Source organism: Canis lupus, chromosome 8, assembly GCF_003254725.2.
Source record: "Canis lupus dingo isolate Sandy chromosome 8, ASM325472v2, whole genome shotgun sequence".
NCBI lineage: Eukaryota > Metazoa > Chordata > Mammalia > Carnivora > Canidae > Canis > Canis lupus.
The window spans coordinates 35,845,937-35,861,988 of NC_064250.1; the positions used below are offsets into that span (position 1 = coordinate 35,845,937).

Consider the following 16,052-nt stretch of genomic DNA (forward strand, 5'->3'; position numbering starts at 1 on the left):
GTATAAAGGAGAGTATAAAGCACAGGCTATCAAATTGTTCCAAAGAAAATGCCGGTCTGAATTATTGATTATGTACACAGGGCATAAATCTTTGAAATCATGGTAATGCTTCCAGAGAGTACAAGATGGAATCTTTGTTTTTAGAGTTTCCTTGAAAAATACTTCTAGATGCTCGGAGACGGAGCTCTGTGTACAACTTACCATTTTAATAATCCCTCCCTGAAATCTACAGTAAGCAGTGTGTTGGCCTACGGAAGCGAAGACCGAGCCCCCAGCCGCGGGACCAGAAAACTGGCCGCCGGAACGTTTGTGCTGCAGTGTCTCGTCCCCCGGCCGGTGCTCATTCGTAGAGGGACCGCCTCGGCCGAGCGCCTGTTGGTAGGAACCCGCTTGGCGTCGGGTCGGCGGAGGTTTGGGGGTGCTCTGGCTGTATCTGAAGCCGCCGTCGGGGAGCGACCGCGGGAAAGGAGGCGCCATGGACGATCAGGGCTGCCCCCGGTGTAAGACCACTAAATACCGGAACCCCTCCTTGAAGCTGATGGTGAATGTGTGCGGACACACTCTGTGAGTCGGGAGACAGTGGGTTCCGTGGGGGTGAGAGGCGCAGGGTGGGACGAGAGAGCTGGGAGATGGCCTGGCCTCGGCTCGGGGGGGAGGGCGGCGTTCGTTTCGACACTGGGGGGTGGGGAGGGTGGGGAATGGGAAAGGGGAACGTCGTTTCTGTAAAAGGCCCTAAGCCGCCAGCCCTAAGCCGCGCTGGCCTGCTTCGGACTGCTGGGACCCAGATGGAGCGCCCAGCAGTTGTCAGGTTTCCCCCTTCGTAGCCGATGGATTTCCAGACTGTGTTGACTGACCACTGGGGTCCAGACCTGTCGCTGGTTAAGAGCGTGAGGGGAATTGGGAGTGTTAAATTTCACGCAAAATGTTTTTTTTTTTTAATTTTATTTATTTATTTATTTTTATTGGCGAGGGCGAAATTGCGATGAAAACAAAACTATTTCCGTCTGCAAGCCAGTTTTCCCTGATGGAGTTTGGTTAGATTCTCATCACCGAAAGGGAGAAAGGCTAGATTCTCGGCAGTTAATTTTGGAGATAGAATGATGGCTGACATTTAATGAGCGCACGTTATTAATGTGCCAGCCACTGTTCTGAACCTTTACCGTGAACTGTCTCACTTCATTCCCACGGCAGCCCCCATGAGGTAAGTAGTTGTCGTATTCCCATTTCGCAGGGAAGGAGGCCGAGACTGCTCAAAGTCCCTTATTAAGTGGGCCCTGCTAGAATTGGAACGCAGCATCTCTGCCTCTAGAACGCTCATTTTTGGGAAGGGGACGGGGAAAGAGGTTGAGTTTTGTGTGTTTTGGAGAATAAGTGCAGGAGTTGGTCAGCATGTTTCTTGCCACATTCTTCTGGTCACATGTAGTTCAGTAAAGGTGTGTCTATAAAGCCCTTTGGGATTAAAGGTGATATGTTATGGCGAGCATATATTCCTGTACTCTCTCTGAGGTTTCCTAGAAATAAAAAATAATGGGTAATCTACAGCGTGATAGACTAGGTATTTTTTTTTTTTTTTTAAAGATTTTATTTATTTATCCATGAGAGACACAGAGAGAGAGGCAGAGACACGGGCAGAGGGAGAAGCAGGCTCCATGCAGGAGCCGGAGGTGGGACTCGATCCTGGGTCTCCAGGATCAGGCCCTGGGCTGAAGGCGGCGCTAAACCGCTGAGCCACCCGGGCTGCCCAGACTGGGTCTTTGGGTAAGCAAAACTGGCATGATCAGTTGTAGTTATAATAATTATAAGGTTTATTGTTTAATTGGTACTTTTGTCTTATTTTTATTTTCCTTTGCTTTATCCAGCAAAGGAAATGCAGTAGAAATGTGATTGCATGGTTTAAGATGAGAAATAAGGTAAAAGTAATCGAGTAGAATGCATGGAAAAGGGAAGTGAGACAAACAGTATATATATATTAAAAAAAATACTAGGTTTTTAGAGAGATTTTGTTCAGTGTCTCTTCATTTTCCAGGATCAGGTTTGTTGGTGCTCAAAGAAAGTGAATTTGCTTTTTTGGAAGGATACTAAATGTAATTTTCTGGTAGACATTTTTGCCTAGTAGAAATGAGCTAATCAGAAAATTTGATTAAAATAAACAGGATTTTTATTAGACAATTATGAAATAATTTATTTTTAATTATAGATTGCTTTTGTTGTATCTTTAGTCCTTTTTGTTTTTTCCTAAGAGTTAAGAATTGTCTAAGTTACTGGGGGCCTGGCTGGCTCAGTTGGTAGAGCATGCGACCTTTGATCTTGGGGTTGTGAGTTTGACACTGTAGGGTGTAGAGATTACTTAAAAAAGAAAATCTTAAAAAATAATTGTCAGTTATTCTTGTGTTTCATTTATTTTGGTTTATTTGCTAACTTGTTAGATATAGACTGCATTTTTTTTTTTTTAAATTTTTTTTTTAATTTTTATTTATTTATGATAGTCACAGAGAGAGAGAGAGAGGCAGAGACACAGGCAGAGGGAGAAGCAGGCTCCATGCACCGGGAGCCTGATGTGGGATTTGATCCCGGGTCTCCAGGATCGCGCCCTGGGCCAAAGACAGGCGCCAAACTGCTGTGCCACCCAGGGATCCCTAGACTGCATTTTATAGTTCTTTTTTGAACTATGAACAAAATGAATAAAATAATATAGAATATTGGCTAAGAGAATAAACTTATGATTTTGAATTCTTTGGGCAAATTACTAACTCCTTGTGCTCATTTTGTTACTTGTACAATAGAGATAGCACTATTTATATTACAGTGTTTGAGGATTAAATAATATATGTAAAATATTTGGAGGTGTTTTGTAGAGTTTCTGTCTCTACTGTCAAATACAGTATTTGTTTAATATATACTGGTTATCATATTATCATTATTACTTGTGGAAAGTATGTGTGCTGAGCAGAAATGAAATTAAAACAAGAGTCATTTGGGCTATCATGAAGGACTTGCACGATAATGATTATCTTTAAATGAATTTAATAGACTATAAGATATTAGTGATTAGTGATATTAGTGATAGTAGTGATTCATAAAAGATAAGAAAAGAAAAAAAAGGATAAGAAATATAGGATTATGGAAAGATTAATTAGGAAGGTGTACTGTGGGCAGCCCGTCTTACTTAGCGCCGCCTTCAGCCCAGGGCCTGATCCTGGAGTCCTGGGATCGAGTCCCGTGTCGGGCTCCCGGCATGGAGCCTGCTTCTCCCTCTACCTGTGTCTCTGCCTCTCTCTCTCTCTCTCTGTGTCTCTCATGGATAAATAAATGAAATCTTAAAAAAAAAAAAAAAAGGAAGGTGTACTGTTTGTGGGACAAAATACAGGAGCAAAAAGGAGAAAAGAAGTGAAACTTTATGAAAATACTTCCCTCCTTACCTGCTAATAAATTGAGGAAGCATATCCTCTTTTGTATCAATTCAGTTCAGCAAACACACAAATGAATTGATTACATGTACAGAAAAGAAGATTGGATTCCATGTTTTTAAATTCAAGGATGAGCTTTGTTTTAATTACAGAAAAAGGTATTTTTTTTCTTTTTCAGGACTACCTGTTTTAAGAAACAGGTCTTTCAAAGAATTCTTTCATAGAATTCTGGAGGTATATTGAATTTTTTTTTAATTTTTTAAAGATTTATTTTTATTTATTTATTTATGATAGACAGAGAGAGAGAGAGAGGCAGAGACGCAGGCAGAGGGAGAAGCAGGCTCCATGCCGGGAGCCCGATGCGGGACTTGATCCCGGGACTCCAGGATCGCGCCCTGGGCCAAAGGCAGGCGCGAAACTGCTGAGCCGCCCAGGGATCCCCGGCATATTGAATTAGATGAAGTCAGTTATATCTAATTCTCATTTAACCAAGTCTTTAATAATTTAATTTTTAATCCCAGCCATTCTTGGCAAAACTTGTCTCTGGAAATTTTTCATTCATTCATTCATTCATTCATTCATTTATTTAGATTTATTTATTCATGAGGGAGATTGAGGGGGGTGGGCAGAGGGAGAAGCAGGCTTCCTTTTTTTTTTAAATAATAAATTTATTTTTTATTGGTGTTCAATTTGCCAACATACAGAATAACACCCAGTGCTCATCCCATCAAGTGCCCCCCTCAGTGCGAGTCACCCATTCACCCGCACCCCCGGCCCTCCTCCCCTTCCACCACTCCTAGTTCGTTTCCCAGAGTTAGGAGTCTTCATGTTCTGTCTCCCTTTCTGATATTCCTACCCATTTCTTCTCCCTTCCCTTCTATTCCCTTTCACTATTATTTATATTCCCCAAATGAATGAGACCATATAATGTTTGTCCTTCTCCGATTGACTTACTTCATTCAGCATAATACTCTCCAGTTCCATCCACGTCGAAGCAAATGGTGGGTATTTGTCATTTCTAATGGCTGAGTAATATTCCATTGTATACATAAACCACATCTTCTTTATCCATTCATCTTTCGATGGACACCGAGGCTCCTTCCACAGTTTGGCTATTGTGGACATTGCTGCTATAAACATCGGGGTGCAGGTGTCCCAGCGTTTCATTGCATCTGCATCTTTGGGGTAAATTCCCAGCAGTGCAATTGCTGGGTCGTAGGGCAGGTCTATTTTTAACTCTTTGAGGAACCTCCACACAGTTTTCCAGAGTGGCTGCACCACTTCACATTCCCACCAACAGGGTAAGAGGGTTCCCTTTTCTCCGCATCCTCTCCAACATTTGTGGTTTCCTGCTTTGTTAATTTTCCCCATTCTCACTGGTGTGAGGTGGTATCTCATTGTGGTTTTGATTTGTATTTCCCTGATGGCAAGTGATGCAGAGCATTTTCTCATGTGCATGTTGGCCATGAAAGAAATTGAGGAAGACACAAAGAGATGGAAAAATATTCCATGCTCATGGATTGGCAGAATTAATATTGTGAAAATGTCAATGTTACCTAGGGCAATTTACACGTTTAATGCAATCCCTATCAAAATATCATGGACTTTCTTCAGAAAGTTAGAACAAATTATTTTAAGATTTGTATGGAATCAGAAAAGACCCCGAATAGCCAGGGGAATTTTAAAAAAGAAAACCATGGGGGCATCACAATGCCAGATTTCAGGTTGTAGTACAAAGCTGTGGTCGTCAAGACAGTGTGGTACTGGCACAAAAACAGACACATAGATCAGTGGAACAGAATAGAGAATCCAGAAGTGGACCCTCAACTTTATGGTCAACTAATATTCGATAAAGGAGGAAAGACTATCCACTGGAAGAAAGACAGTCTCTTCAATAAATGGTGCTGGGAAAATTGGACATCCACATGCAGAAGAATGAAACTAGACCACTCTTTCACCATACACAAAGATAAACTCAAAATGGATGAAAGATCTAAACCTTTTTTTTTTAATTTTTTTTTAAAATTTTTATTTATTTATGATAGGCACACAGTGAGAGAGAGAGAGAGGCAGAGACACAGGCAGAGGGAGAAGCAGGCTCCATGCACTGGGAGCCTGACATGGGATTCGATCCCGAGTCTCCAGGATCGCGCCCTGGGCCAAAGGCAGGCGCTAAACCGCTGCGCCACCCAGGGATCCCTGTTTTCATTTTATTTATTTATTTTTTTAAGATTTTATTTATTTATTCATGAGAGACACACAGAGAGGCAGAGACACAGGCAGAGGGAGAAGCAGGCTCCCTGCAAGGAGCCTGATGTGGGACTCGACCCCAGGTCCCCAGGATCACACCCTGAGCTGCAGGCGGCACTAAACTGCTGCACCACCAGGGCTGCCCCCCTGTTTTCATTTTAAACGTGTGTAAGACACAAAGTCGAATAAACATGTCCTGATACATAAAAGTCAGTATTTTGGCATATTTACTTAAGATCTTTCTCACTCTGTTTCTTCCCTTTTTTCTCTGTTCCTGTTTCTCTCACCTACTTTTTTTTTTTAAGTATATGTGCTGCTGAAGTGAGCACTCTCTCACCTACTTATGAGTTACTGTGAGTTACTACTATGAATTTTGCTGATTGCATCTCTGTAGTATTAATATGTTCCTCCATATTTTCTCTAAAGTATTAGTTATATTTAGAGCTCTATTAGATTAAGGTTCAATTTATTTATTGTTGGAAAGAATGATTCATAAGTGGCATTTATTTCTTTTAACTGATATTCTAGGCTTATATAGTATCTTTTTGTAGAATAAAGTGTCAGGGATCCCTGGGTGGTTCAGTGGTTTAGCGCCTGCCTTTGGCTCAGGGAGTGATCCTGGATTCCCGGGATGGAGTCCCACATTGGGCTCCCTGCATGGAGCCTGCTTCTCCCTCTGCCTGTGTCTCTGCCTATCTCTGTATGTCTCTCTCATGAGTAAATAAATTAAAAAAAAAAAAAAAAGTGTCTCATTTGGGCAGGCAAAGTATGAAAAGGCACTCATTCTAGGCAAAATAATTTGAAAAAGAGGACTTTCTAGGTATATTGTTAATTTCTAATTTTCTCTTGTGGAAAGAGAACATAATTTTTTTTTTTTAAGATTTTATTTATTTGAGAGTGAGCACAATCAGGGTGGAGGGGCAATGGGAGAGGGAGAAGCAGACTCCCTGCTGAGCAGGGAGTCGGAATCAATGTGGGACTCGATCCCAGAACCCTGAGATCATGATCTGAGCCAAATGCAGATGCTTAATCAGTTGAGCTACCCAGGTGCCCCAAGAGAACATACTCTATTAAATTCCAGTCTTTTGAAATTTTCTGAGAACTTATTTATAATCCAGCAAATGGTCTATTTTGGTGAGCAATCAATGTATGTTTGAAAAGAATGTTCTGTGGCTGTCGGGTGTAGTGTATTATAAATCTCAATTAGGTCAACTTGGTTGCTAGTGTTACTCAGATCTTATTTTGTCTACGCATTTTATCAATTACTCCAACTAGATTGTGGATCTGTCAGTTTTTCCTTTTAGTTCTGGTATACTTCATGTATTTTGAAGCTCTATTATTAGGTATAGATATTTAGGATTGCTATGTCTTCCTGATGACTATCTCCTTTTGTCATCCTGAAATCTCTTTTTGTTTCTTGTAGTACTCTTTGTCCTGAAGTTTCTGTCTGAATTAAATAGTTATGTTAGTTTTCTTATGCTTACCATTTGATAGTATATCTGCTTCATCCTTTTACCCTCAACCAATGTATGTCTTATATCAGTAGTTAATGTCTTGCTTTTTTTAACCTGGTCCAACAATTTCTGCCTTTTAATTGGTGTATTTGTCCCTTTATATTTAATGTAATTATTGAACTCATTGGGTTTAAGTATACATGTTTTTCTTTTGGTTTTTGTTCTTTTTCCTTTCTTTATTTTGATTAATTGGGTATTTTAAAGTAAGTAAAGTATTGCTAATTGGGCCAATTAGCAATAGCTCCTTGTTATTTTAATATTTTTAATATTTTTGAGTGGTTTCTGTAGGTATAACAATGTATATCTTTATCAAAGTCTATTTAGAGTCAACATCTGACACTCTATTTTTTACTTCCTATTTCATACTTCACAAATGTGAACAAGGTAATTCTGTTTACTCACCTATCTCATCTTTTATGCTGCTGATGTATCTTTTACTTCTATAAATGATTCAGTATTGTTATTTTTGCTTTAAACAGTTATCTTTAAGGAAAAGTATAAAATTAAAAAATAGTCTTTTTAAAAATACCTTTATTGAGATATAGTTCACATACTATAAAATTCATCCACTTTATTTTATTTTAAGATTTTATTTATTCATTCATGAGAGACACAGAGGGAGAGAAGCAGAAACATAGGCAGAGAGAGAAGCAGGCTCCATTCAGGGAGCCCGATGTGGGACTTGATCCTGTGACTCCAGCCAGGATCATTCCCTGAGCCGAAGGCAGACACTTAACAGCTGAGCCACCCAGGTGTCCCAAATTCATCCATTTTAAGTGTACAGTTTGTGGCTTTTAAGCATATTCTCAGAGATATGCATCTATTACCATAATCAACTTTAGAACATTTTTGGCACTCCCCCCCCCTTTTTTTTTAAAGATTTTATTTATTCATGAGAGATACAGAGAGTGAGGCAGAGATACAGGCAGAGGAGGAAGCAGGCTCCCTGCAGGGAGCTTGATGTGGGACTTGATCCCAGGACTCTGGGATTATGCCCTGAGCCATAGGCAGACACTCAACCACTGAGCCACCCAGGTGTCCCTATTTTTGCCACTTCATAAAGAAACCTCTCATCACTTAGCCATCACCCTCCAAACATTCCCTCTCCCCTATTACCCCTCATAGCCTGAGGCAACTGTTAATCTTACTTTCTGTCTCTACAGATTGCCTGTTCTGGGCATTTCACATAAATGGGATCATTCAATATATGGTCCTCTTTGATTGGCTTTTACTTAGAATATTATTTTTATGGTTCATCCATGTTGTAGCATGTAACAGGACTTCATTTCTTTTAGTTACTAAGTAATATTCCATTATGTGGGTATATCAGATTTTTTTTATCCATTCATTAGTTGATGGACATTGGGTTGTTTTCATTTTTGGGGTATTACGAATAATGTTGCTGTGAACATTCATGTATAGATTTTTTAAAAAAAGATTTATTTATTTATTTATTCATGAGAGACACAGAGGGAGGCAGAGACATAGGCAGAGGGAGAAGCAGGCTCCATGCAGGGAGCCTGATGTGGGACTCAATCCTGGGTCCCCAGGATCATGCCCTGGCCTGAAAGCAGCCGCTAAACTGCTGCGCCATCCAGGCATCCTATCATGTACAGATTTTTGTGGAGACAAATGATTTTGTTTCTCTCAGTTATGTATTTAGGAGTATGATTTTTGGATCATATGATAACTAAGTTTTACTATTTGAGGAACTGCAAGACTTTAGCAAAGTGGCCACACCATTTCATATTCTCATTAGCTATGTATGAAGCTTCAGTTTCTCTACATTGTTTGCCTCCACCTATTATTTAACTTTTTTTTGGATTATAGCCATCCTAGTGGATGTAAAGTGGTAAAATGTAGTCTTTTATATTCACCTAACTTATTTACTGTTTTTGGTGTCTTCCTTCTTCTCTTTGGATTTGATTTTACAGTTGTCCTCGTTTTCTTTTGCCTGAAGAATTTTCCTTAGCATTTCTTGTAGTGTAGATCTGTTGGTGAATGATTCTCCTAGATTTTATCTGAATGTGTTTTTATTTGGCTCTACTGTGTGAAGGATATTTTTGCTGAATGTGAAATTAGAGGTTGGCATTTCACCACTTGAAAGATACCATTATTTTCCGATCTCTGTTGTTTATGATGGGAAGTTAGCTGTTACTTGTATCTTTGGTTCCCTTTACATAACGTTTTTGGGCTCCTTTTAAGATTTTTCGCTTTGATTTTGGTTTCTGGCAGTTTGAGTATGTTCTAGCTGTGTGTGTGTGTGTGTGTGTGTGTGCGCGCGCGTGCGCGCGCATTCTATTCATCCTAGTTGAGATTTGCTGAGCTTAGATCTGTAAGTCAGTATTTTTCATTCTATTGGAAAATTTTAGTGATTCTGCAGTATTTACACTTTTTTCTAATTTTGGAACTCCAATTACATGTATGTTGAACTCTTTTATGTTCTGTAAGTCCCTGTGGTAACAATTTATTTTTCTTTAGTCTTTTTTCTTTCTGTTCTTTACTTTCTGTTGATCTATCCTCAAGTTCACTGACTTCCATATGCTATTTCTAATCTTCTGTTTAGCTCATTCAGTATGTTACTGTACTTTCTGCTCTAGGGTTTTCTTTTTTTTTAAATGCTTTAAATCGCTCCTCAAGTTTTATTTTTTTTATTTTTTTAAATTTATTTATGATAGTCACAGAGAGAGAGAGAGAGAGAGAGAGAGAGAGGCAGAGACACAGGCAGAGGGAGAAGCAGGCTCCATGCACCGGGAGCCTGATGTGGGATTCGATCCCGGGTCTCCAGGATCGCGCCCTGGGCCAAAGGCAGGTGCCAAACCGCTGCGCCACCCAGGGATCCCTGCTCTAGGGTTTTCATCTTATTTTTTTATGATTTTCATTTCTTTTATTAGATTTCCAATTTGTGCATTAAGACCATATTTTCTTATAGTTCCTTGAATGTATTTTCCTTTAATTTTTTGAACATATTTTGTATTAATTCTTTTAAAATATTCATAATAGCTGATTTTAAAGTTTCCATTTGCTAGATCCAGCATCTTTGCTATTGCAGGATTGGTTCCAATTGATTGTTCTTTTTGACTGTGGGTCACATATTTCTTTTTCCTTTTTTGGCATGGTTAGTACTTTTTTCAAATGTGAACTGGATCATGTAGATGCTTCATTTTAGAGATCCTGGATTTTATCTTTCTGTGTGTGTGTGTTTTAATTCTGTAGGTAGTTCATATACTGGCTGATCACTTTGAACTTTGTAAGATTGGTTTTAATCTTTGCTAGGATGGATCTGCAGAGAGCCCGGTGTGTTTCCTTACTTTAGTTCAATTCAACCTCCAAACTTTTTTCCTTGCAAAATTTGTTTGGTCTTGATTTGAAGCTTTGTGAGGGGAGTCTGGAATAAGTCTTATTCTAGGATCTGGTCTTTACTCTTAGTTGGTGCATTTTTGTGTCTCAGCTGGATGTCTAAAGTGTTAAGGTGTAATGTGGCATCTCTACTCTGGATGGGTGGGAACCTCAGAGTATATCTATTGCTCTTTTTTTTTTAAATAAAGATTTTATTAATTTGAGAGAGGAAGAGAGAATGAGCTGAGGGGGAGGAGGAGGGACCAGCAGACTCCCCACTGAGTGGGGAGCTCAATGTGGGGCTAGATCTCAGGACCCCAAGATCATGATCTGAGCCAAAATTAAGAGTCAGATGCTTAACCAACTGAGCCACCCAGGGGCCCCTCATACACCCACCACTCTTAATTACTCTATTGCTCTCTCATTCATTGTCCTTTAAATCTTGATTGATTTTTCCCTACACATGTATAGCTGTTTTTTGGCCAAGAACTTATGGGGGTTTCCTATACAGACTTCTGGACTTTCTGCTTTGCATTTTTCAGGCATATCAACTGCACTGAACTCTACTTTCTGACTCTTCAGTTAAGCACAACTACTGTGCCCTTCTCAAATTCTGACTTGTTGGGCATGGTCATGGAAATTGTTCTAGGTAGAAAACTGAGGCAATTGTAGGGCTCACTTTGTGAGTTTCCCATCTCTGAAGGATTATAGTGTTTGTGTTGCCTGTTGTCCAATACCTGCAAATCCATGTCTCATACATTTGTTTGTTTGTTTGTTTGTTTTTTTTGGTTGCTCATGGTGGGAATACTAGTTTGATATCAGTAACTCCATCATGTTTTTAAGGAAGAGCTGGCCTTACTATTGTTGAGTCATTTGCTTTCTTTAATCTTAATTCTATGTGTACATGTTCATTTTCATTTTCTTTTTTTTTTTAAGATTTTAAAAAATTTATTTATTCATGAGAGAGACACACAGAGAAAGGCAGAGATATAGGCAGAGAGAGAAGCAGGCACCATGCAGGGAGCCTGATGTGGGACTCGATCTGGGACTCCAGGATCACACTCTGGGCCAAAGGCAGATGCTCAACTGCTGAGCTACCCGTGTGTCCCTACATGTTCATTTTCTTACCTCAAAATTGGCAATTGCTTGTACCTCTAGCATTTCTTAGTAGTTTCTAATTGTCTCAGGACTTCAGCTTTTTCCCTAATACTCTTCTAAGCATTCCTTTTTTCTTTTTAATGAAGTGAATGTTTTCAAGTTGATTAGAATATAAGGTTGCAGAACAGCTCTAGAGAATTAATGTCTTCTGAATGGTATTGCAATGAACATCTCAAGATCATTTTCCTAAAGGAGATGGTTTTTGCTTTCACTACATATGTGAGTTGGTATCCTGTATATTTTCATAATCTAAATCTATTGACTAAGAAAGCACACTGAATCACAAGTTAGAAAATCTATGTCCTAGGGGTGCCTGGGTAGTAAAGTTTGTTAAGTGTCTGACTCCTGGTTTCTGCTCAGGTCATGATCTCAGGGTCATGAGCTAGAGCCCCACCTGGAAGCTCTGTTGTAGAGTCAGCTGAAAATTCTTCCATTCCTCTATCCTCCCACTTGTGCTCTCTCTCTCAAATAAATTAATAAATCTTTAAAAAAAAAGGAAAAAGAAAAACTTGTTTTGGGATAACTGGCCAATTTTATGTGAGCCATTTAACTTTAAATAGTTCATTTGTTTGGAAAAGATAATTTTTATTTCCCTTTAATCTCTTAAAATTTGGATAATTTAATTCATAGTTATAGATAGAAGATTATTGTGGTCAGTAGTTTAGGTCTTTTCTTTGACTTCACATCATTAATAAGACTTTCATAAGATACGAAAAATTTAGTCATTTCCTTGATTGTAATTGTTCTTTTCCAATATGGGGGAAAATTCTGATCATTCTGTTTACAGAATATGAGTACTTCCCTATGGATTGATTTTGTCATGGCTGTGATATATATTTTTTGGTTTGACCAGAAGTGATAATTAGTGTACTTTAAGGTACAGTGTGTGCTAATATACTTACTTCTTTTCCTTTTTTTTTCTTTAAAAGATTTTATTTATTTATTCATTAGAGACAGAGAGAGAGGGTGAGACACAGGCAGAGAGAGAAGCAGGCTCCTCACAGGGAGCCTGATGCGGAACTCGATCCTGGGATCCTGGGATCACGCCCTGAGCCAAAGGCAGATGCTCAACCTCCTGAGGCACCCAGGTGTCCCTTCTTTTCCTTATCTAGTGGAACTTAATATTATAGTTCTTTAAAATTATGGTTACTAATATTTAGTAATTATGTTATTTGTAATATGTCTCTGTATGTGTATAGAGAGCCTTACCTTATCTCCATGCTGCTCCTGTTTTCTAATTTTTTTCTTATGGGGAATCCATTTTAAAGATTCATTTTATCTGCTGTATCATTTTATTTTATTTTATTTATTTTATTTTATTTTATTTTATTTTATTTTTTAAAGATTTTATTTATTTATTCATGAGAATACACAGAGAGGAGAGAGCGAGGCAGAGACACAGGCAGAGGGAGAAGCAGGCTCCATGCAGGGAGCCTGATGTGGGACTGGATCCCAGGTCTCCGGGATCATGCCCTGGGCTGAAGGCAGCGCTAAACCGCTGAGCCACCCAGGCTGCCCTGCTGTATCATTTTAAAGATTCACTGTATCTGCTTACTATACATATGTGTATATACATATATATGTATATGTGGGTTTTTTTTTTTTTTTTTTCTGTTTTGGAGGAAAACTTTTGTGAGGTTTTGCCTGTATGTGTCAGAAAGTTTCATAGGGGGATCCCTGGGTGGTGCAGCAGTTTGGCGCCTGCCTTTGGCCCAGGGCGCGATCCTAGAGACTCGGGATTGAATCCCACGTCGGGCTCCCGGTGCATGGAGCCTGCTTCTCCCTCTGCCTGTGTCTCTGCCTCTCTCTCTCTCTCTGTGACTATCATAAATAAATTAAAAAAAAATAAAAAAGAATATTTAAAAAGAAAGTTTCGTAGGAACTTTGGCTTCATGAATGGACATTCTTTAGGATTTTTTTTTTGTCTAGAAGTTGTATTATCTATTTGTGTTCCAAGACTCAAATGGATCTATAAGATGTTAACACTTATTTGTTAAAATAAGTTATTTTATTATAATTATTATTTATAATAATAATTATTAATATAATTATTATTTATAATAATTATAATTATTATAATTATAATAAATTATATTATAATTTATTGCAAATTATTTTTGCAAGAACCTGAAACAGTAGCACACTAGTTTCATTTAGGAATACAAGTTTAAACAGACAGAATTAATTTATTTTCTTACTGTCTTTTTTCTGCTTTGGGCATAAAATGTTATGTCTAATGAATGTATACTGATCGTCTGCCTGAGTTTGAATCCTAGGTTTGCTCCTTATTAGCTGTGTGATTGAGGGAAAATTAGTTATATATATATATATGTGTGTGTGTGTGTGTGTGTGTGTGTATATATTTTTTTTTTTTGTTATATTCTTTAAGGCTTTGATTTCTCACGTGTACAGTGAGTTTATCAGTAGCCTTTACATCACAAGATTACTGTGAGGATTAGATTAGACACAGTTCAAGTAGATTTAAGAATTCAGGTAAATTTAAGAGTAAATTTAATCTATAATCAATTACAAAGAATTATTTTTAGGACTCTAAATGTAAAAACAGACTATTTAGGTAAGGTGTCAATCTTTTTGGCATTTTACTTCCTGTTTACTTAGCAGCTAGTCCTGAGACAGTAAATAGAATGAGAATAATTGAAGGAAAATTTAACCTGGGATGTTAATGGTTTTATTCAAGTTTCAAATGTGTTAAGTCTATTTTCAAAGGGAGAAAAGACTCAATAGTAATTTATTAGTTATTGCTTACTAATAAATATAAGTTTGCACTCTTTCTTATACATTCAATAAAATTTCCAGACTCCTGAAACCCATGCTTGCCTCATCCTGGGAATCATCTTGAGTGCCTAATTAAATTACAAATTTCTGGGCCCAAACATAGATCTTTAGGGGAGAGACCTTGTATTTTTTACTGTCTATCTAGGAGAGTCTTGTGGTTAAGCAATGTTGGAAAACAAGATGTGAAAATACAACAGTGAGTGTGGCAGACATGGTTACTGCCTACATTAGTTTTACAGTCATTAAAAGGAAATTAAAATTTTTATAAGGAAGAAAAGGAAAGTGTAGAGTTATAAAAATATTCTCAGGATCCCTGGGTGGCGCAGCTGTTTGGCGCCTGCCTTTGGCCCAGGGCGGGATCCTGGAGACCCGGGATCGAATCCCACATTGGGCTCCCAGTGCATGGAGCCTGCTTTTCCCTCTGCCTGTGTCTCTGCCTCTCTCTCTCTCTCTCTCTGTGACTATCATAAATAAATTAAAAAAAAAAATTCTCTGTAATTAAGGTGGATAGTGGGCTTTGTGCTATTTGTTAAACTATTTGTTTAAAAAATACTATTAAAGAAACAAAAACCAGGGGTGCTGGGTGGTGTAGTTGGTTGAATGTGGCACTCTTGGTTTCAGCTTAGGTTATGATCTTGGGATTGTGAGATCAAACCTGGTGTCCCGCTTTGAGTCTGCTTGAGACTCTTTCTACCTCTTTAGCCCCTCCCACTCGTGTTCTCTCTCTCTCTCTCTCTCTCTCTCTAATAAATAGATAAAATCTTAAAAAAACAAAAACAAAAAATGGAAACCTGAAATCCTGAAACCTAATTGTCTTTGGAGAGGCAAATGTTTTTTTGGGATATAGCTCAAGTTATGATTTTTTGCAAGATTAACATAAAGGGAACAAAAAAGTTTAGGTGGTTCAAAATGCATAAATATTTTTGTGAAGCAGCCACTGCAGAGGAAATAACTAAATATTAGTACCATTAGGAAGGTGGAATGTGATATCTTATTTGGGTGTCATGCTGAACATGGAAGCTCGTGTAAAAAAGTACATCCCTCACAGTGCTATTTGTTTTGTCAAAGATTGATAGGAAGTTGGCAAACTCAGTTAATTTAAAATTGGAAGGAGTGTTAGCAGTCATCTTTTTAGTTCTATTCTACACCTGGCCCCCCCCCCCCCCCCCCCCCCTTTTCCTTTAACAGATGGGAAAACTGAAGCCTCTGTAAAATTAAATGTTTGCGTTACCTACCTGGTCAGCTCCACTTTTTTCTTTCTGTGTAAATCCCAGTTAAGAATTATTCAATTAAATTTTAATCACGTTTGCTAATAAAATTCTTATTGATGTAATGCAACCAGGTTGGAGCTCAGACCGTTTGAAAAAATGAAACTACTATAATATCAAAGCAAGATTGATACACTTAGAACAATTTTCTATTTATATTTTAGTTTCCAGGATGCTAGCATTAAAAAAAAACTTTAAATGTTTGATAGTGATTTTTCCACCAATCATGTATTTTGCTGTATCTTTTTATTTATTGATAATATAAAAACAATGTCATAGTATTTGGCTTTTGAGGTATAAACATGCAAATTAGAAAACCT

General features: G+C 38.3%; 1 protein-coding gene across 7 annotated transcripts in view; it reads left to right on the top strand.

Moving 5' to 3' along the window:
- Positions 1-302: 302 nt before the first annotated feature.
- The window catches only part of MNAT1 (MNAT1 component of CDK activating kinase), a 188,449-nt gene continuing 172,699 nt past the window's right edge, over positions 303-16,052 (top strand). For 2 of the 7 annotated variants that reach the window (XM_025444294.3, XM_025444300.3), the window contains exon 1: positions 328-564. In XM_025444294.3, coding sequence (XP_025300079.1) covers positions 476-564 — 89 coding nt within the window. In that variant the 5' untranslated portion in view covers positions 328-475. Of the gene's footprint in view, positions 565-16,052 lie in introns of all 7 variants that reach the window. The other 5 variants (XM_049113231.1, XM_025444292.3, XM_025444298.3 and 2 more) reach the window with 5 other exon arrangements.